General features: G+C 44.4%; 1 protein-coding gene across 2 annotated transcripts in view; it reads right to left on the bottom strand.

Moving 5' to 3' along the window:
- Positions 1 to 23695, bottom strand: part of FRMPD3 (FERM and PDZ domain containing 3) — a 746708-nt gene that overhangs the window by 383968 nt on the left and 339045 nt on the right. For both annotated transcript variants that reach the window (XM_088444300.1, XM_088444301.1), the window contains exon 6: positions 2083 to 2199. In XM_088444300.1, coding sequence (XP_088300426.1) covers positions 2083 to 2199 — 117 coding nt within the window. The remainder of the gene's footprint in view (positions 1 to 2082; positions 2200 to 23695) is intronic.

Here is a 23695-nt window from a genome sequence, read left to right as displayed (position 1 = left end):
CAATTATAATTAAAGTTGTGACCACTTTATTATCAATAATATCGCCAAGTTTATTTTAACAACAGTTTAATGAAAATATTAACAGTTTTTATGCTGAGAGGAAACCATCAATCAACAGCCACTGACATGTCTTTTTGAAACTTTTGGATATATCCTTATGCAGCATATGGAGAGTGTGTAAGCATTCATTTTAGCAAAGCACACAAGGATATATTTATCAAAAAACTGTACCTTTTGTACATGCTCAGGTACTTCTGCAATTCATCAATACTCCCCTATCCAGTGGTATTAAGCAATGTGTATCCTCTTTTGGCTTGACGGCAGCAATAGGTCAATGTGAAAAGTGCATGTGTGATAGCCCTTCATGCAGGCACACAGTCGTTAAACTTGGAAGAATCCTATTTGTTAATTTCTGTAAAGGTGCCAATCCACTACACGATCAAATTGAGCGATTGAATGATAACGATATTGTTATTGTTCAATCGTTCATTAATAGTTTGCAAAAATGTCTAAAACGGCCAGAGATGCACGCTTCCGCTGGTCGTTTAGACATCTATCATTGTCCAAACATGCTGGACAACCTGACGATAATGTCAGGTTCAGCATGTTAGGAGATAATTGATGTGTCTACACTGAACAACCCATCCACTAAAAGATTACGACATTGTAATTGTGCAGTCGTTTGTCAGTCTGTGATGTGCCTACACTGAACAAGCAGTCGTTCAGTGTAGGCACATCAATCATCTCCTAAAATTCTGAACCTGACGTTATCATCAGGTTGTCCAGCATGTTTGCCCGATGATAGATGTCTAAATTACCAGTGGGAGAGCGCATCGCTGGTCAATTTAGACATTTTTGCAAACGATTAATGAATGAACGATAACAATATTGTTATCGCTCAATCGCTCAATTAATCGTCTAGTGGATAGGCACCTTAAGACTGACAAACAACTGCACGATTACAATGTCGTAATTGTGCAGTCATTTTGAGGTCTTTTAGTGGATGGGCATCTTTAGATATTTTCTTCTATGTTCAAACTTGTAGCAAACATAGGCCCTCATTCAGAGCCACTCGCTATCGGCAGTACGCTCGTTCCGAGCGATGTTCGCACATCTGCGCATGCGTACGGTTTTTAGTACGCATGCGCGAACCAGTCAGTGCGGCCGAAAATCATTTGTACGCAATATAGCGAGTGCCTGCTATTTTGAGTGACAGGATGAGGCGTATGTGGGTGGTAACAGGGGAAGGTGCTTGAAAACGGGGAGTGGAGATCCGATCGCAGGCGTGCTTAAAGGTCAAAACGGGCGTTTTATGGGTGTGCATAATTAATATAGCAGCGTCAATGACCACGTCACTTGGTTTTTTTTAACTCAGAACTGCTCGCAAAATAGCGGTTGAAAAACCAACCACAAGAATAGCGAGCAGTTCATATCCTGTTCGATGTACTCGATTAATCTAATAAATAGCGGACATGACGTATGGTGCGAGCGGCCAGGGGGCGTTTTTAAGAAATAAAAGAGCGTATGTTTTGCTCGCTCGTTCAGACTTAGAGGTGTGAACAGACTGCAATGTGCGAACGGATCATTTGCATAGCCACCCCTTGTTTTTGAACGAACTAACGCAAATAGCGAACGGCTCTGAATGAGGGCCATAGTTTGTCTGCTTTTGAATGTCCATAGTTGCTATAAAATTAGATTATATAGAAAGTACACACACTGTCTTGTGAAACTAAACATATTTTATAATAGGTTTCAATCATCTTCTAGATGAAATATATATTTGTTTTACCTTTTTTTTTACATTTTATCTCCTTCCACAGTAGCTTATGCCATATTACGACTAATGTTGACTTATGCAGCTTCATTTTATGTTCTATTCAGCTTGATTCTAAGTTTTCAACCTTGTTACCTACTGTACAGACCATTTTGCAACTCAAGTTTATTTAATATTATTAGAAAACAATTATGAAATTATGATTACAACTTTTATAACAATTGCCACTTTGATGGGTATCGTTACAGTAATATGTTATATAATAATATACTGCATTTTGATAAATTCTACTGAATAAAATGTCTTGCCTTTACTGTAGTCCTCCCATCAAAAGTAAATGATTTTATTTGCCCATTCTCCAAGAATACTTTCAGTACATTAGGAATGAGTAGAAGGGGTGGAGAGTCCTTAATTTTCAACATGTCCTAAGGAAAAAATAATTAAGAGATATTAATCAAAACTATTCCTGTGGGAAAAAAACATCTTACCAAATCAAATAGGGTAATGCAGAACTTATACATGAAAGGTGGAGAAACCATGATATATAAAGAAATATAAATCTGCTTTTGTGTATTAATATATTCCAGTGTAGAAAAAGAAAATTAAAATATATGTGAACTAGAGATGAGCGCTGACCCTCATGTTTTGGTTTTGGATCTGGATTAACTTTCGTGTTTTTGTTTTGGAAAACTACCATCACATGTTTTTTTTTATATTTTTTTATTGAAGAGAACACAATGAATATCAGAGACCATAATAATCAAAATCTCACTTATACAAAAAGTTATCAGACATAAAGGTCTATTCCATATAGAACAAAAAACAGATATTGTGATCCATTTTTACAATTTAACACAGAGCGTGAAACAAAAAAAGGATTCAGAATATATAGCGGTGAAGTAGGCTGAATAAAGAAACAGAAGGAATAAACAAGAGAAAAGAAAAAAAAGGGGGGGAGGAAAGAAAAGATCCCCAGGGTGGGTCCAAAACTGAAAAAATAAATGATTAGTTACATATATACATAGTTATATATTATATTTATACATATGCCAATATAAATGACTGTTATAGGGCAAAAGGGGAGGGCGCAATTGAGAAGCTAACCGTGGGCTCGAAATGTTATCAAAAGATTTAGAAGAATGGTTAATAATACTCATTATATATTCCATGCGATAGGTATACCAAAAGCGAGATAGAATAGATTACATAGACGGAGAATCAAGCTTTTTCCAATCTGAAGCTAGCTGACAATTTGTTGCATTAAAAATATGGTGCATCAATTTGTTTTGTGCCTAGTCAGCGTAGGAAGGTCTACAGGGAGAATATACTTGGGATCATAATGAATAGGTATATTGAGTAGACTGTTTACAAGGCCAACGACCCTTCCAAAGACCTACTATCTTAGGACAAGTCCACTAAATGTGGAGAAAGGAGTCTTCAGAGGCACAACCTCTCCAACACCTATCTGATGTACCAGGATACATTTTGCTCAATTGGGAAGGAACATAGGGCCTGATTCAGAGCCACTCGTAAGCGGCAGCTCGTTCGCTCTGAGCGATGTTTGCCCAACTGCGCATGCGTACGGATCGTTATACGCATGCGCGAACCAGTCAGTGCGGCCGAAATTCATGTGCTTGCAAAATAGCGAATGCCTGCTAATTTGAGTGACAGAAAGAGGCGTATGTGGGTGGTAACAGGGGAAGGTGCTTGAAAACGGGGAGTGGAGATCCGATCGCAGGCGTGCTTAAAGGTCAAAACGGGCGTTTTATGGGTGTGCATATTTAAAACAGCAGCGTCATTGACCACGTCACTGGGTTATTTTATAGCCAGAACTGCTCGCAAAATTGTGGTAGCAAAAACCAACCACAAGAATAGCGAGCAGTTCATACCCTGTTCGATGTACTCGATTAATCTAATAAATAGCGGACATGACGTAGGATGCGAGCGGCCAGGGGGCGTAGTTTCCCAAAAAACGACCGCAAGTTTTGTACGCTCGTTCAGACCTAGAGGCGTGAACAGACCGCAAACAGCGAACGGTTCATTTGAATAGCCTCCCCTATTTTCTGGACGAGCGAGCGCTAATTGCGTCCGGCTCTGAATCACGCCCATAGTACCATCTATATAATAGCTTCTATTTATTTCCTTTGATTTTTACACAAATTGAGCTAGAGGCATCATTATCCCAGACCTCGGGCCCATTCCTCATCATCTAAAAGGGTACAAAAATCCATCTCCCAAGCCATTTCATGGGAATCACGTTGTTGGGACAACTCCTCAACAAGCATCATATATAGGGAAGAAATTAAATATCTAGTTGAGGAGCGTCGCAAGCATAAAGCCTCAAAGTTGGAAAGGGGTCTATTAATTAGAAAGTATTTCACTTTACAGTGGAATTTCCTAAGTTGCAAAAAGCATTAGAGGGAAGATCTATATCCTTCAGGATCTGAGATAATTGGGGAAAACTCAAATCTGTAGTGAAATCAATTAAATAGAAAATGTTCCTCTCCTTCCATAGAGCAAAAAAAAATTGTTTTTACCCGCAGGGAAATTGGGGTTATAAAAAATTGGAATAATGGGAGAGGGGCTAGGGGCCAGACCAAATTTTCTGTTAGCATAGCCCCATAAAGATAGTGAGCGGGATACAATCAGATGAGAGGTGATGTTCTTAGGTCAACGTGACCTCGGAAGCCAGAGGAGAGAGGAAACCATGGAAAGACCAAGTTCAGCAGCCTCAATAGCAACCCAGACCCCAGTGAGCAAATTGCATGGCTAGATAATATAGTTTAAAATCAGGAATACCCAGACCCACATGTTTTTATTTTGGATCTGTATTTTTTGTTTTTAAATTGATAAAAGCTGCTAAAATCACATAATTTGTTCCTACAGTAGTATTAACCTCAATAACATTAATTTCCACTCGTTTCCAGTCAATGTTGACCACCTCACAGCTCACAATATTGTTTTCATCTAGTTTAGGTCAAAAGTTTGCACCAAGCTAGCTGACTAAGCTAAGCGACAGCAGTGGGTGGCACAAACATGTGGAAGTTCAGCTTCCAACATGGCACATCTAGTGGCGAGGAAGATGTTTATGGAGTAGTTGAAAGCAGGGAAAGGAAGGAAGGATTGATTAGTTACAAACTAAATAAAATTATGAAGGAAGATCAATGTAGGATCAAGTTCTTCAGTTCCTGAAAGACATCTTTGACCTTGAGAAGGTTCGCTATTCGAGCATGGAGAGTTTGTCAGAAGATATTATGCAGTGTCTGCATCATTGCACATACAGTAGATGTTTGGGGCTTATATATGGGAGTAGGCTCACTGAAGCCCACTTGTGTCCAATCCTATGTAAACCAACCAACTAAAACCTGATGACCCGAGTGACATCTGCAGAACACCTGTCGCTAACACACAGTGATGGCAGCCATTTTGTGCAACATCCTGATTATTATTATTATTATCCTTTATTTATATGGAACCACAAGGGTTCTGCAGCGCCTTACAAAGTACAGAAACAAATGAGCACACAAGACAACAGTTATTAACAGTACAGACAATGCAGGACAAGTACAAGATTTATAAATAATGCTGCATAATACCTAAATAAGCAGCAGGGTGTCAGTAACCAAGTTTTAGGTGTCATTGTAAATGAAAGTAAAAGTAAGGCAAGAAGAAGCACGTGAGGGAAGAGGGCCCTGCTCACGAGAGCTTACATTCTAAGGGGAAGGTCAGACAAACAGGGGTGACATAGATGTGCTAGATAGTGAGGAAGGAGCATAGAGTAGTGGGTTAGGATGAGCGCTGGAAAGCATTGAGAAAGAAATGGGTCTTGAGAGCCCATTTGAAGATTAAGAGCCAGGAAGCCAAGTGATGGAGGAATTTTGAACAAAGGCCAGGGAGACAAAAAAAGGCAGCTACTCGAAGAAGTTGAAAGAGGCAAATGATTGAATATTGATTTGGCCCATATACACTGTATATTTTTCTTCCTTCAATAGAAATGCAGTGTCCCTGCTTGTGGAGGTGCTAAATAGTACACACTGAAATAGACATTTACATTGTGCTCAGAGAGATTGTTGGGGATAATGGGACTAAGACTTGCTGCTTCCATCAGAGTAAAGGTGCTGTGACTCTCCGGCTGAACTACAACACCCAAGGGAGATGGAGTATATATGTAGTTGAAGGCAGGGAAATGAAGGGTTGATTCCTAGTAAATTTAAGTTTTGGATTCCGAAGCAGATTTATGAGGGAGGAGTGGGGGCATTTACAAACAACATTTACTCATTCATATCAGTCCTTTCCCCAGATGAGGTTTTTGGTGGTTCTGACTTTATTTTAAAATGAAAGAGACATGCAGGAGATGCTGTCTGTGGCCATACAAATTTCTGGAAATTTTTGGCATTCATCAACTGCATGTAGAAGATTTCAGCAGCTGTAGTAGTTCAACTTCCAGGGTTGATTCGTAGTAAATTTAATTTTAGTTTTGGATTCTGAAGCAAATTTATGAAGGAGGAGGAGAGGGATCTACAAAGAAAATGTACTTATTCACATCAGTCTTTGCCCCAGTTGAGATCTTTGGTGGTTCTAAATTTATTTAAAAAAATTAAAGGGGCATGCATGAGATACTGTCCTTGGCCATACCAATTTCTGGACATTTTTGGCAATCATCAACCACATATGTATAGAAGATTTCAGCAGCTGAGGCAGTTCAATTACAACATAGCATATATAGGAAGGAGAATGGCACTGCAGTGGCAGACAGTATGGCAGTTTAATTAACTATAACAATAATGTTTGTCATCTACACAAAAAAACAGTCGGCAATGCCCCAAACAGCACATAATGCAAAGAAAAGATGTGGAAGATGGAATTGTCCTTGGGCCCTCCCACCGACAGGAGTAACACCGGTATCACACCTGCCAATTTCGATTCTTGAACGGGTGGACTATTAATGTGGCAGCACACAAAATGGAAGCCCTGAACAGGAAGGGGGCAGAGAGAATATTAAAGTCTGGTACTAAACATCTGTCATAATTGTGCATCAGGGATTATTTATGGGAAAGCAGGGATGGGAGGAGGGAAAACATCTCCATTTACCATCACAAACAAGTCTATCCATTTGGTGCTTGAGTTGCATCTGACCAAACATAATCAAGGGAAGCCAAGCTCACCAGATTGGTATCTACAAATCAAGGTTGAAAAAGGCATAAGAGTATATTGCAAGTATACATATTTGTGAAACTAAAAAAAAAAGTAAGCATCAGAGCAGCAGCACAAACGCACAGCAGTTGACAAAAAAACAGGACATCTATGAAACAGTTGCCACACAACAGTGGCAGACAGGAAAGCAGTTTAATAAACTATACAATTAAAAATGTCAGTCAGCTAAACTGTACAATAAAAAATGTCAGTCAGCAAAGCCCAAAACAGCACATAATGGAAAAAAAGAGGTGCAAAATGGGCCCTTGACCCACTATTCTGTTGTATATACATGCACAGTTAACTACTTCAGTGACAGGAACTGCCACTTGTGGCTGAAGTGATTGGTTTGTTTGGACCCCACAAAACAAGTTTCCAATGGGAAGCTGACATTGCTTGCAATGATCTCTATGTACAGAAACTGGCTCTACAGAGGCAGGATGTTGTCACAATCATCATCCGATTCCTCACCCTCATCAGTGTGTACTTCATCCTCACATAATAAATGATTTCCCGCTGGAATCCACCATTATGGGTACCTCTGTATTTATTTTACATAACTGGTGATAAAGGTATTCCTCATGGAATTTCCAGTTCATTTTGATGAACATAATCTTTTCCACATTTTGAGGAAGTAGCCTATTACGGTTGTTGACAAGATTCCCGGATGTGCTGAGTACACACTGGAGAGTGGGCAGCTCAAGTAGAGCAAAACCAGTTTGTGCATGGGACTCCAAATTGCCTTTTTTTCCTGCCAGGATTTAAACATGCCTATTTGGATGCCATCATTAAAATAATTCTTTGAATTGTGACCATATCCAATGGAGTCATGGTAGAGGTCTCATTAATTGTAGGCAATTATTTTAGACCTGACTAGATGTCAAAAGGTTGTGTTGACTCATCTGCATCACCAGTGGGTCTTTTGGGAAATACAGGTGGTATGGTATCACATATCTTTTGATAATTATTTTTCTTCGATGTCCATAGGGTCCACAGGAATTACCTTGGGATATATAGTTGGATGGCATCCAATGCACCAAACAGCAAAGCTTTGGAGTTCCCAGCATGCACTGGTCCCCCTCCCTATTCACCCTGCCTGCCCCCAGCCACAGGCATTCAGTTTGTGACCAAGCCTTGTGGCAAGAGACAGAGAGTGGAGAAGGAAGAAAAATTTCACCAGAAAACACTCAACAAGTGAAGAGGGATTCTTGTGATATAAAGTTTAAGAACACCTCAAAAAAAAATAATTATCGAAAGGAATGTTACACCATAATGCTGTATTTCTTCTTCAGATTCCATAGGGTCCACAGGAATAACCTTGGGACATACTAAAGCAGATCCCTTAAGGGTGGGGACGCTCCTGAGCAGAGTGGAGAATCCGCCACCCAAAGGAAGCATCCTGGGAGGCATATGTATCAAAAGCATAAATCTGATAATATATTAACAGAAGACCAAGTGGCTGCCTTACGGAGCTATTCCGTAGAGGCGCCCTGTCTTACCGCCCACAATGGTCCCATGGACCGAGTGGAATGTGTTGTCCCCTTGTTAGGAACAGTGGGATTAGCCTGTGTATAGGCCTGAGAAATAGCCCTACAGAGCCAGTGAGCAAAGTCTGTTTGCTCTCTGGCCAACCTCTTCTGTGCAAACCATATAACACAAAGAGAGAGTCCGATTCCCTTATAGAGCTGGTAAGCTCCCCGTACATACGAAGAGCTCAAACCACATCCAGGGAAACTTCACCTGTAGACAGGTCTGAAGACTTAAAGGCCAGAACTACAATTTCCTCATTTATATGAAAACGGGAAACAACCTCTGGGAGTTAGCCCATTTTGATATGGAGGACAGCTCGATTAAGATGAAACACCAAATATGGAGAGCAACATGACAGTGTTGCCAAGTCAGACACTCTGCGAACTAAAGAGATGGCCAGGAGAAAAAAAGTCTTTGCCGTCAGCCTTCTCAAGTCCACCTTATACAAGGGTTCAAAGGGATTCAACTGCAGTGCCCTGAGAACCAAAGACAAATCCCATGGTTCTACCGGTGCAGTCACAGAACCCCCTGTAAGAATGTTTAACATCCAGCAGAGGAGCATCTTGCGCTGAAACCTAAACAGTCAAAGCTGAAACTTGGACTCTCAAGGTAGCCTGGCGAAGACCTAAGTTTAATTCAGCCTGGGAAAACCCAGTACCCTTGACACCTTGAACATCTTAGGGTGATATTTCCTATGGGAACACCAAAGAAAAAATGACTGCCAAACCCTGTGATAGATGCGATCAGAAGCAGGCTTTCTTGCTCTCAGCATCATCTTTATCACTGAAGGAGAAAACCCTTTGGCCTTTAAGATGGAAGACTCATCGCCAGCCGAGGTAAACTCTGGTATAGGCAGGGACCCTGTATTAGCTGAACCTGCTGTAGAGGCAGTGGAAATGGACTGTCTATGGATAGACAAGTCAGATCTGAGAACTGATGCCTCCTGGCCCAGGCAGGGGCTATTAGTATGATCCTGCTGCCCTCCTGCTTGAATTTTCTGACGACTCTTAAGAGGAGGGAGATTGGAGTAAACAGGTATGCCAACCTGAAGTTCCATCTCAGTGCCAGAGCGCCCATGCAAGAGGCTGAGGGGTCCCTTGTCCTGGATCCATACCTGGGGATCTTGAGGTTGTGATGTTATGCCATTAGGTCTACATCTGGTATCCCCCACCTGTCCAGCAGGAGTTGATAAACCTCCGTATGAAAAGCACATTCATTGGCGTGTATGTCCTGGCCACCTTGGAACGCCACTTCCCAGTTGAGAATACCTGGGAATAATATTGCTGAGACCGATGGAAGATGGCATTCTGCCCACAGCAGTATCCCCACCACTTCTTCCATGGCTGCCAGAATTTGTGGTATCTTGATAACTTATGTAGGCCACCGCTGTCGCTCTGTCAAACTGAATCTGGACAGACCTGCCCTGTAGAAGTTCCTTTACCAGTATGAGTACCTTGAGCACTGCCCGAAGTTTCAATATATATATTGGCCAGTGACTTCCCTGTATCATGCCCCTTCCTTGAAAGATGTGATGACCTGTCACTGTGCCCGACACTCAAAGACTTGGATCCACAGTGAAGAGTATTCACTCCGGGATCCATAATGGACGACCCTTGTTTAAATGAGTCGTCTCCAGCCACCAGGCTAGGGAGAGGCAAACCTGCGGTGAGATGAAACCCCTCTGGGATTTTATCCGATGATACTGACCATCCCACTGGTCCAGGATCCACAGCTGCAGGGACCTGGAGCGGTACCAGGCCTAAGTTACCACGCTGAATGTGGTTACCATAGAGCCCAACAACTGCATAGCCAAGTGAACTGACACTGTTTACTTGCAAAGTAGATTGTGCACACAAGTCTGTAGTGTTACAAGCTTGTCCTCTGGTAGACAAATCCTCTGTCCCAGAGCATCCACCCAAGCACACCATTAGCTGAGTTGGAAAAAGTGACAACTTACTTCCCCAATTGATTACCCAGCCATGCTCCTGTAAACAGGCAATGGTCATCTGTAGACACCATTGTAACCTCTCCTGAGATTATGCCAATATCAGGAGGTCATCTCTATATGGCAGTATCCTGACTCCTCTAAGATGGGCCATCATGACTGCCAATTATTTTGTAAAACACCGAAAGGGCTGTGGCTAGACTGAAAGGCATAGTCCGAACTTGGTAATTTTGCTGATCTACTGCCAACCTGAGAAAGGCTTGGTGGGATCTTGCAATCAGGAGATGCTGATATGCATCCTGTATATCCAATGAGACCATGAAGTCTCCAGGCCCCACTGCCAGCCTAATTGACCATAGAGTGGAATTTGAACACCCTGATGAACCTGTTACCTTAGATTCAGTATAGGGGGTGTGACCCATTGGGTTTTTGATTAACAAACAAATACAAATAATAACCCCTTCCATGTTGCATCACAGGCACTATAACTCCTGATCCCAGTAGGGCACCAATAGACTCCCGGTGGGCCAAGGCTCTGACTGGGTCTGCAGGAAGGGTCATGCCAACAACCTCTGAGGAGGATGCCTCCAGAATGAGATGGGATAACCCAGAGAGCCAGCATCTGTGATACCAGGCCTGAGTGAACTGCAAAAGTCAGCCTCCATCATGGAGGAGGCCTGCCACTACCAATCCAACTGGCCACAGAGAGGCAGTAGACAGCAGCATACTCTAACTAGAGTGAGCAGTAGAATAAACACAACAGGAATTCATGGGAGGCATCTACATAGGACTGCTCTGAACACCTCATAGCATGAGGAATTGCAGCCAGAGCACGTGTTTCTGTGGCTTCTGTCCACTAAGTGTGACAAAATCTTAGACAAAGCGGCCACACAGGTGACTCTAGTGCTGGTGCAGGTATACAGGAGACATGAAGTAACTGTTACAACAGTACTACACAATCCACCCTAGTTAACAACCTGCTCAGACAAGCCTCCAGCACAGGACTTACACCCCATCAGACAGTAGCCTACCATCTGGCTTGAAAGCAGGGCACTTGGATGACCCAGATATCTTGGGCTCATCCACTGTCAGATTCTGTAGCCATAGTGGTCTATGGTCTGCCCTGAGCTTGCCAAGACCCTAGAAGCCAGAAAACCAGAATAAATAACTACTTCCCCCATATACACCTTTACTCTCTCATCCACTGAAAGAAAACTGCTACTCTCTGGTTACTCCCAGAGACTTTGTCCAATCCTCCATAGCTCAGGCCACCAAGGCTACAGCTGCAGCTGGTCTGGTAGTAGCTCTAGCTAATGAAAACTCTTAAGTCTTCTATCTGTAGCCTCTTATAAAGAGGATACTGCAGGAGTGGATAGTACAGTGCTCATGCTTTACATTAGCAACTCTCCTTTGTTACCCTGGTGAAACAACATGGGTACTGAAAGGTTTATATTCTTGATAGCATAAAAAATGCTTCAGAGATTTGTCAGCACCCACACAGAACAATAATTCTTAATCACCTTCTGACATCTAAAGATTGGCTCCCTAGATGACAATGAAACTTCTTTCTCCGTACTGAGGACAGTCTCCGCTCTTCCAGAGAGGGGACATCCACTAGGAACTATTGGTCTTCATTCATCGAGACAGACCCATTACTCCCTGTACCGGAGTCTGATGAGGAGATCAAGTCAGACTCTAAAGGCCATGGGTGACGAACCCTATGCCACTGCTCCCCTGCTACTAATCTAACTGCCTGCGGAGTGGCTATAGACAGTTGCATACTCTTAGAGTGAGCAGTAGAATAAACCCAACAGGAATTCATGTGCGGCATAAACATAGAAGGACACAAATGCTGTGAACACCTCGTAGCATGATGCACTGCAGCCCAAGCCTGTGCTTCTGTGGCTTTTGTCCACTAAGTGCTACAAAATCTGAGACCAATTGGCCATACAGGTGGCTCTAGTGCTGGTGCAGGTGTATCGGAGACATAAATTAGCTGTTACAACAGTACTATACAAAAGGGGGTTGTGGTAGGATACAGAGTGCGCTATATGCCAAACCCTGAGAGAGAGGTATATAGGGAGACAGACCAAACCTCTGGGACCTCTGTAGTAGTGCACAGAGAAACAGTGAACTGCGAGCGTCTCACACACAAGGTTGTCAATAGTAAAGCAGATGCTGGAACTTCCAGGAAGTTTGTGTCTGGCAGGGAGGAGCGGCCAGGGGAGCGCCTATCTCCCCTAGGCTGTGATTTTGAATGGCTGTGTACACTGCACTCAAGGTGGCAGGATGCAGACTAGTGCATTATGGAGCATCCTGCTCCCCATCCCCGGCAACACACAGTATGGCCCTGGTCATCTAGTAAAGCGTTGTCCTGCACCTCTGATGCGTCTCAACACCAGAGGTAAGGGACTGCTTCAGCACACTTACCTGCATCTCCATTACCGTGATCGCAGTCCCAGGCCTCAGCCATGCCACTACCCAGTGTCACAAGGTGGATGCTGGTGTTGCCATGTAGTAGGAGTCACAGTGCAGGTGTCATATACGGCACCTGCACCACTAAACTCTAGTGGTAAAAAAATAAAAAAAAATAAAAAACTTTTCTCACTGCTCTCATATCTGCAGCTTTAACTCACCCTATGCAAGAGCATTATTCCTCACTTTTGTGCTAGTACACTCTGCCTTTCTTTGCTTCTCTGCAATCAATGGACAGAATACCTCACACACAGACTGTCTCTCTCTCTGCTCCCTAAGGGCCAGCAATATACAGATGGTCACACCAATATACAGATGGTCACACACACATCTGCCTCTCTTTGCATGGGACAGTAGTTTACAGACTTCTACAATGCAGCAATGACACTCTCCACTGCAACCCACTCCTCTCTTGAAAGGGTGGCTCCTACAGCCATACTGCTCCAACTATGAACTCTCTTTAATGACTGTTGGAGGCTTTTATTCATAAGGGACTCATTTTCCAAGTAACATCTCTATATCATTGGGGCTCCTCTTCCATCCTCCCATCAATATCTCTGCAGCTCTTACTTTATTCCTGGGTTCTGCAAGATGGAAAAGCTCACTGGACTGCTCACACTGCAAGGCTTCCAGATTTTTCTCTCTCTCACTGTCATGATTCCTGGAGAGAATCGATGGTATTAATGTAGAGCCAACTGATGACAGCCTTGAGGGCTGGAATGTATTGTACTAGTCATGGCCAAGGGTTAAGGATTTGGTTGCAGCCGTTGGGTTGTCGATGCTGTCTTGGGGCTGGTTTGTTTTGACTAGTCGTGGCCAAGAGACTGATGGTGTGAAGCAGCCTTTGGGCTGTTGGAGCAGCCTTGGGGGCTGATTGTGGCCTTTATAGTCATGGCCAAGGGACTGATGGTGTGAAGCAGCCTTTGGGCTGTTGGAGCAGCCTTGGGGGCTGACTGTGGCCTTTATAGTCATGGCCAAGGGACTAATGGTGTGAAGCAGCCTTTGGAATGTTGCCGCAGCCTGGAGGGCTGATAATGACCTAGGGCCCCAGGACCGTTGCAGCCTTTGAGCTGATGAGACTCAGGTGAGGTATGCAACAAAAATGTGGGGCTGCTACCAGTGCCGCCAAGATGACACTGGTGATGGTGTGCTTAATAGCGCACCTGGAATGCAGAGTTGCTACCAGTGTTGCCGGGATGACACTGGCAATGGTGTGCTAGATTACACACCTGGAATGCAGAGTTTCTACCAATGCTGCCGGGATGACACTGGCGACGGTGTGCTAAGTTGTGCACCTGGAACGCAGAGTTTCTATCAATGCCACCGGGATGACACTGGTGACGGTGTGCTAAGTTGTGCACCTGGAACGCAGAGCTGCTACCTGTGCCGCCGGGATGACACTGGCGATGGTGTGCTAGGTTGCGCACCTGGAATGCAGAGTAGCTACCAGTGCCAACGGGATGACACTGGCAATGGTGTGCTAGATTGTGCACCTGAAATGCTAAAACTGCGACTGGTGCCACTGGGTTGATGGTGACAGAGATGGTTCTGGGGTAGGAAGCGCTTCATGCTGCCAAGATGGTACAAGCAGCATGTGTGGATGAGATGCAGGTGGAGCCACGAGGATGGAATAAACGCCACACACAAAACACAGCTAGACTGACTCAGGATCTCGACTGATAAGCAGGAGACTGGAACCGGAAGCACAAAAAACTCTATCACTGGCATGGAGTGAAGGACTGGCTGGAATTTAACAGGAACAAGGCCCATCCAGAGCAAGTCTCCCTTAATGATAGACCAGTGTGCAGCAGTGCTGTGCACAGACAGGAGAATCAATTAACGTGCACCTGACACTGCACACAGACAGGCAGTAATTAATGCAGTGCCTCAGGCTGGAAGCTGCAGATCCTGACAGTAACCTCCCATAACGAGAGGTTAAGGAACCCCTAGCTCCAGGTTTTTCCCAGAAAATCTTGAAAACATTTTCTTACTAAGGCAGGAGCATTCAATGATCTCATAGGCATCCAGGAGCATTCTTCTGCCCCATACCCCTTCCAAGGGCTCCTTGCGAGAGTCTGGAGTCGATTGCCTTAACCTTGCTTGAATCCATCGAGAATCCTTGACAGGAGATGATGTACCCCAGGAATGACACCTCTTGAATTTCAAAATTGAATTTCTCTGGTTTTGCATATAAATTGTTCTCCAGGAGTTTTAGCAGCACCAGTCTCATGTGCTTGCAGTGTTCCTCCAGGGAGCTTCAATAAAATTAGAATATCATCGAGGTAGTATAGCAAGGTCGGGGAACTGGTACCATCTCCTGGGGTAGATGGCACTGCGCAGCAGCTGAGAAATCACACAAAGTCCACTGGTCTGGTGCAACTGGTCTCTGCCAGTTTTATTAGGCAAACAAACAAAATAAGCAGAAATAAACACCTTGCCGTCTGGCGCTAACTATATAGAAGTGATCCTAGCTGACTAATAAACAAAGTATTAGAAGGGGTTTTCAGGTTTAATTTACCTGCTTCCATCAACTTGATTCTCACACAGACATACAAAAGGCTGTCCTCTCCCCAGGCAGTGTCTCTCTGTAATGATAAGCCTCACAGCACTAAAAAGTAGCCACACAGCTGAAAACCCTAATTAGCCTCCTGTGAAGCTAATAACCCCAAAAAACTCCTAACACAAACACCTTCCTGTTGTTTCAAAAGACATAGGTCAGGAATCTAGGACAAATATACCTACCTTAGACTATTATGCCAGTGACCTTGTTACATCTCTCCCTCCCCTGTTTCAACACTTGCAGCCCCCAAACAAAAGATTCAGGACAATGCATCTGCATTAGCCAGTTGAGACCCAGGCCTATATTCCACAGTGAATGTAAATTCCTGCAAAGCTAAAAAGCATCTTGTTACCCTGGCATTTTGGCCCCGCTTTACTGACATCCATTTTAATGGGGCATGATTCGTTATGAGCTTAAATAGTCTGCCCAAGAGGTAATTCCTCAAAGTGTACAACACCCACTTAATGGCCAATGCCTCTTTTTCAACATCAGCGTAACTTTTTTCATGGTCATTGAGTTTTCTCCTCAGATAAACAATGGGGTGCTTCTCCCCATCCCTACTTTGGGACAACACTGCTACTACGCCTACCTCTGAGGCATCCATCTGAACCACAAGCTCTTGAGAAAAGTCTGGTGTTATCAACACCGGTTGTGAACACAAAGACACTTTCAATGCCTGAAATGCTTCTTCAGCCTCAGGGCCCCATTTCACCAAGTTAGACTGTTTCCCTATTGTAAGATCTGTTAGTGGCACTGCTGTTGTGGCAAAATTTGGGAAAAACCATCTGTAACACCCAGTAATCCCTAAAAAAGCTCTAACTTGTTTTTTGTTTACTGGTCGGGACCAGTTTTTTATGGCTTCAATTTTGTTTGACTGGGGCTTAATTAAGCATATCCCTATGGTGTACCCCAAGTATTGAACATCTTCCATTGCAAGGCAACATTTCTTAGGGTTGGCTGTCAGGCCGGTCTTCCTAATTGAGTCCAGTACCGCCTGTACTCTGACTAAGTGAGATTCCCAGACTGGACTGTGGATTACCACATCATCCAGATAGGCCGCTACATACTGTCTGTGGGGTTTCAAAATTTTATCCATTGTATGTTGGAAAGTTGCTGGGGTCCCATGCAACCCAAAAAGCAACATCCTATACTGGAATAATAGCCCTTCTGGAACAGAAAAGGCTGTTTTTTCTTTCGCCCTATCAGTTAATGGTATGTGCCAATAGCCCTTTGTCAGGTCCAGTGTGGTGAGATATCTGGCTGTCCCTAGCCTCTCTATCAACTCATCCACACATGGCATGGGATACGCATCAAATTTGGAAACTGCATTTAACTTACGAAAATCGTTACAGAAGCATAGACTGCCATCAGGCTTCGGAATCAGAACTATGGGACTGGGCCACTTACTATTAGATTCCTTGAAGACACCAAGTTCTAACATATTCTTAACCTCTTTAGGGGCAGCCTCACGCTGTGCTTCAGGAATTCTATATAACTTTAGATTGACCTTAACTCCTGGCTCTTTAATGATATCACGCTTTATTATAGCCGTGTGGCCGGACAGTGCTGAAAACAAATCTCTGTTCCTGATAAGCAACTCCTAAGCCTCATTCTTTTGAGCAGCTGACAGGGTTTCGGGCACTTTTACTTCTGGAACCAAAGGGACTGACGCTACTGGTGGGCTTGGTTCAGCTAACAGAGCTAAACTATCTTTCCAGGGTTTGATAAGGTTAACATGGTAAATTTGTTCAGGCTTCCTCTTGCCTGGTTGGTATACTTTATAGTTAACCTCACCCACTTTCTTCCTGATTTCATACGGACCTTGCCATTTAGTCAAAAACTTGCTTTCCACTATGGGTATCAAAACAAGCACTCTGTCCCCAGGGGAAAATGTATGTACCCGGGCATTCCGGTTATGCACTCTCTGTTGGGCTTGTTGGGCCTGCTCCATATGTTCTTTGACAATGGGCACCACGGCCACAATCCTATCTTGCATCTGAGATACATGTTCAATTATACTTTTATAGGGTGTGGGTTGTCCTTCCCATGTCTCCTTAGCAACATCTAGCAACCCACTGGGATGTCTTCCATACAACAGATCAAAAGGAGAAAATCATGTGGAAGACTGTGGTACTTCTCTAACAGACATCATCAAATATGGCAACAAATAATCCCAGTTTTCCCATCCTTGTCAACAACCTTTTTTAGCATCCTTTTTAAAGTCTTGTTGAATCTCTCGACCAATCCATCCATTTGAGGATGATAAACGGAGGTTCTCAAGTGAGTAACTTTAAACAATTTGCACAACTCCTTCATAATTCTAGACATAAAGGGGGTACCTTGGTCAGTTAAAATTTCTTTTGGTATTCCCACCCTGCTGAAAATATGCACCAGCTCTCTAGCTATACCCTTGGTTGACATATTACACAAAGGGATTGGCTCAGGATATCGAGTAGCATAATGCACTATTACGATAATATACTGATGTCCCCAAGTAGACTTCAAATAGGGCCCAACCAAATCCATGGCTATCCGTTGAAATGGGACCTCTATAACAGGCATGGACACCAGAGGTCTCTTGAAATGGGGTCTAGGTGCAGGATACTGGCACTCAAGGCAGGAAGAACAGAATTCAGACACATCTTTATACACCCCAGGCCAAAAAAACCGCTGCAAAATCCTTTCAATGGTCTTTTGAGCCCCTAGGTGTCCTGCGGTGATATGACCATGAGCAATGTCCAATACAGTTCTTCTATATGTCTGGGAAACAACAAGCTGTTCTACCACATCTTCACCCCTTTTTGTCACTTGATACAAGAGCTCATTGTTAAGGGCCATGTGTGGAAACGTAAGCCTGCTATCTGGATCTAATGGGTTCCCATTTGCAACTTTCACATTTTCTCTGGCTATTATCAAGGTGGAGTCCTTTATGCTTTCCACCCTGTCTATCACCTCTGCCTCTTCTGGAGTAGATACCTCACTTTGTTCCTCATCGTCTACCACTTACCCAGCCATACTAGCAACAGGGCAAGCGTCTGAGAGTTCTGGGGTCACACCTGCAGCCAGCATATCACCAGGATGGTCTACTGGCTCTATACTGTTCGCCTAGGTGACCACACGGGACTTCCACAATTTGCAAAAATGAGAAAAGTCTCTCCCTAGTATAATATCATGTACCAAGGAAGGGACCATTCTCTCATTAACCACAGCTGAATCACAAGGGGTCTCAATAGTCACTTCAGCAGTATTATAATAACGGGTGTCACCATGTATGCAAGTTACACCAACAGTTGTTCACTGGCCCTTTAAAGCATCTACAAACCCATCTTTCACAAGGGTGATTACACCTCCTGAGTCCAACAATGCCTTTAACCGGTTACCTCCCATAACAACCTCACACATTTGTTTTTCTGACTCAGTTGAAGGTGTAACAGTACAGGCTAAGCTGGCAAAGAAAGACATTCTGCGACATTCAAGTACAGCAACACATTGCATAGGTTCTTGAACAACTGGACAATTAGCAACAACATGTCCTGGCATACCACACCTAAAACATTTAATCACATAACTGTCAAGTCTTTTAGGCATGTGAGACCTTACTGGCCCCACTGACCCATCTTTAAACTGAGAACTCACAGTCTCTTCAGTTTTAAGTTCTCTTAACTGCCCAGGAACCTTTTTCAAGGAACAGTCTTACCGGGTTTCACCGAAGTGTGCTGTTGTGGATCTAGGGGCCGCTGAGGTATAGCCAGCAGCTCCTCTGCCGCCAGATACCTTTCCACCATCTCCACTATCTGGTCAGCTGTCTTAGTATCCCCATGGATCACCCACTTGCGTAAAGCCATGGGCAAGGACCTCAAGTAACAGTCTATGACAACTGTTTCAACCATCTGAGGTCCAGTGAGTGTCTCTGGTTGTAACCATTTTTTGGTCAGGTGAATTAGTTTGTGCATTTGTGAGCGGGGAGCTTTGTCCATATAGTACATCCAGCGATGCACATGTTGTGCTAGGACCGACATGGAAACTCCCAGGCGAGTCAGAATTTCTGCTTTTAGCTTTTCATAGTTCAAAGCATCCACCGTACTTAAGTCAAAGTATGATTTTTGAGGCTTTCCGGAGAGAAAGGGGGCCAGCAATCCAGCCCACTGATCCTTAGGCCAACCCTCCCGCTCGGCTGTCCTTTCAAATGCAGTCAAGTACGCCTCCACATGGTTTGCCCTTATGGAGCCGTTTTGAACATTTGGGGAAGCATTTCCCTTCCATGCTGCAAGATGCTGCACACCTCTTTTAGGACCTCACGGTCCTCGTGCTGTTGCCGCCATGCCTCCTCAACCTCCAGTTGATGTTGCCGCTGTATCTCCTCAAACTCCAGTTGATGTTGCCTGGTAGCTTCTTGTTGTACACTAGAGGCTTCTTGCTGTACTGCTGTCGCTTGTAGCAAGGCCTTGACAATATCCTCCATATTGATGGGTTTTTCCAGCAACTTTGTATCTTCTTTCACCCAGGACATGTATCAGTACTGGTTTCCAGCAAAAAAGGAATGTCTGTCCCTTTAACTGAACCAGATTCCACAACTCAGGCAAAGCACCACCTCGACTTGCTTCTATGTGTGAGGCACCACAGCTCCCAACATGTCCCACTGTGCAAAAGCCTCTGCAGAGTATCACAGCTGCAGTTTTTCTCTGTGCCACATTTAATTTCAGTCCAGACAGACACAGACCTGTTTTCTGCAGAACTCTCAAAGCTGCTGCTGTCTTCACTTATGCGCAGACCATTAATGCTTGCATTCTCCACCACATTTAGCAAGGCCGAGGAACTGGCACCATCTCCTGGGGTAGATGGCACTGTGCAGCAGCTGAGAAATCATACAAAGTCCACTGGTCTGGTGCAACTGGTCTCCGCCAGTTTTATTAGGCAAACAAACAAAATAAACAGAAATAAACACCTTGCCATCTGGCGCTCACTATATAGAAGTGATCCTAGCTCACTAATAAACAAAGTATTAGAAGGGTTTTTCAGGTTTAATTTACCTACTTCCATCAACCTGATTCTCACACAGCGATACGAAAGGCTGTCCTCTCCCCAGGCTCTGTAATGATCAGCATTACAGCACTAAAAAATAACCACACAGCTGAAAACCCTAATTAACCTCCTGTGAAAATAATAACCCCAAAAAACTTCTAACACAAACACCTTCCTGAGGTTTCAAAAGACATAGGTCAGGAATCTAGGGCAAATATACCTGCCTTCCACTGTGATGCCAGTGACCTTGTCACAGTACACAACGGCAAACACCCCAAGATATTCTCTCAACACATCATTAATGAAGTCCTGGAATACTGCTGGGACATTAGACAGGCCAAACGGCATCACGAGGTATTCATAGTGGCCAGAATGGGTGTTAAAGGCGGTTTTCCACTTGTCACCCTCTCTAATACGGACCAGATTATATGCACCTCTGAGATATAATTTGGAGAAGATAGAGGCCCCCCGAAGTTGATCAAACAATACAGAAATCAAGGGCAAAGGATAGGAGTTCTTAACCGTGATGTTGTTCAATCCACAAAAATCAATGCACGGTCGATGAGAGCCATCCTTTTTCTGCACAAAAAAGAAGCCCGCTCTGACCGGCGATTTGGAAAGTCGTATAATCCTTTTTCCAAAGCGTCCTGAATATATTTTTCCATAGCCTTGCTTTCAGGAAGGGATAGAGCATAGAGTCTGCCTTTGGGAAGCTTAGCACCAGGAAGGAGATAGAGCCAGTGGACAGTGGAGCAACAAGAACATGATCACCTTCGATTGTAGAGCCCCGATGGATAACTGGACAGGAGATGTCTGAGACAACAACAACTCTGGAGTGTTCCTCTCCATTAAGTTCAACTACACAGAGAGGTCGTATTAGAGATTCAGACGCCAGTCCCAATGATTTGAAGAAGGAGATGTCCATAAAATGTCCTGCTGCTCTGCTATCCAAGAATGCTGGAACAGAAACTGGACTGCCCCTTCCTTGAATAATGGTGGAGATTAGGACTGAATTTGCAGGAGAGACAGATGCTAGGCCTAGGTGTAGCTCTCCTAAAACACCTAGACCTTGCCTTTTCCCGATTAATAGGACAGTTCAAGACTGAATGCCCTTCCCCTCCACAATATAAGCAGAGGCCCTGGGAGCATCTTCTTCTTTTCTCCTCGTCCGAGAGCTGATAGGCACCCAATTGCATAGGTTCTCCAGGATCCGTAGGAGTTACCCAAGCTGGAGATCGAGGAACAGATGTATGGAGCTCCTTCTCCCTTCTACGTTCAAATGTCTCCAGAACCGTATGTTGGACAACGATATCCTTTACCTGTTCAGAGAGACCAAGGCGGAATTGACTTCTTAGTGCAGGATCATTCCAACCAGAGTCATTGGCCCACCTACGGAACTCTGTGCAGTAATCCTCAGCAGCTCTTTGATCTTGTGACAGAGATTGGAGTTTGGATTCGGCTAATGCCGCCTTGTCTGGGTCATCATTGAGAAGGCCTAGATCAGCAAAGAAAGCATCCATCATCTGCAGAGCACTATGAGCTGGAGGTATACCAAAGGCCCAGGTCTGAGGGCCACCTTGAAGCAAAGAGATGATAATACTCGTTGAGTCTCTGATCCAGAAGAAGCAGGCCGAATCCTTAAGTACAACTTTCAGCTTTCTCAGAAGTAGAGAAAATCTTTATGGTTGCCTAAAAGTGATCTGGCAAATTGAGTTTAGGCTCATGGAGCCGAGCTGAGGCTTAAACTGAGGGGGGAGCTGCCCGTGTCTCTTCTACCCAGAGAGAAAGTTCCTGGACCTTTTGTGTTAGGACCTGTATTTGGGCAGCAAGAATTTGAGCTGGGTTCTGACCTGGCTCCATGAACACATTCTGTGGCTTTACAAATTTTTATGGGCAGTGATAATGTTATGATTCCTAGAGAGAATTGACAGTATTAATGTAGAGCCAACTAATGACAGCATTGAGGGCTTGAATGTATTGTACTAGTCACGGCCAAGGGTTATGGATTTGGTTGCAGCCGTTGGGCTGTGAATGCTGCCTTGGAGCTGGTTTGTTTTGACTAGTTGTGCCGAGGGCAAGAGGTTTGAGGCAGCCTGTCGGCTGCAGGAGCAGCCTTGAGGGCTGGTTGTGGCCTCTGTAGTTGTGGCCAAGAGACTGGTGATGTGAAGCAGCCTTGGGGCTGTTGGAGCAGGCTTGGGGGCTTTTTGTGGCCTTTATAGTCATGGTGAAGGGACTAATGGTATGAAGCAGCCTTTGGGCTGTTGCAGCAGCCTTTGAGCTGATAAGACTCAGGTAAGGTATGCAACAAGAACGTGGGGCTGCTACCAGTGCCGCCGAGATGACACTGGCGATGGTGTGCTTAATAGAGCACCTGGAATGCATAATTGCTACCAGCGCCGCCGGGATGACACTGATGATGGTGTGCTACTTTGCACACCTGGAACGCAGAGTTGCTACCAATGCCACTGGGATGTTACTGGCGAAGGTGTGCTAGATTGCGCACCTGGAAAGCAGAGTTGCTACCAATGGCGCTGGGATGACACTGGTGACGGTGTGCTAAGTTGCGCACTGGGAACGCAGAGCTACTACCAGTGCTGCCAGGTTGACACTGCTGACGGTGTGCTAGGTTGCGCACCTGGAATGCAGAGTAGCTACTAGTGCCACCAGGATGACACTGGCGACGGTGTGCTAGATTGCACACCTGGAACGCTAAACTGCGACTGGTGCCACCAGGTTGACACAAGCCACTGGATGGTGACAGACGCTTCTGGGGTAGGAAGTGCTCCATGCTGCCCAGATGTTACAAACAGCATGTGTGGATGAGATGCAGGTGGAGCCGCCTGGATGGTATTAATGGCACAGAAGAAACACAGCTAGGCTGACTCAGGAACTCGACTGACAAGCAAGAGACCGGAACTGGAAGTATGAAAAACTCTATCTCTGGCATGGAGTGAAGGGCTGGCTGGAATTTAACAGGAACAAGGCCCAACCAGAGCAAGTCTCCATTAATGATAGACCAGTGTGCAGCTGTACTGTGCTCAGACAGGAGAATCAATTAGCATGCACCTGACACTGCACACAGACAGGCAGTAACTAATGCAGTGCCTCATGCAGGAAGCTGCAGATCCTGACACTCACATACTTTATACGATCTCTGGTCTCTCTCCTGGTCTCTCTCTTCTTGGGCGTTAGGTGG

Source organism: Taudactylus pleione, unplaced genomic scaffold, assembly GCF_031769625.1.
Source record: "Taudactylus pleione unplaced genomic scaffold, aTauple2 ptg000352l, whole genome shotgun sequence".
Classification (NCBI taxonomy): domain Eukaryota; kingdom Metazoa; phylum Chordata; class Amphibia; order Anura; family Myobatrachidae; genus Taudactylus; species Taudactylus pleione.
Note: the sequence above shows the minus strand (reverse complement) of the source record. Positions and strands in the feature narration are given on the sequence as shown.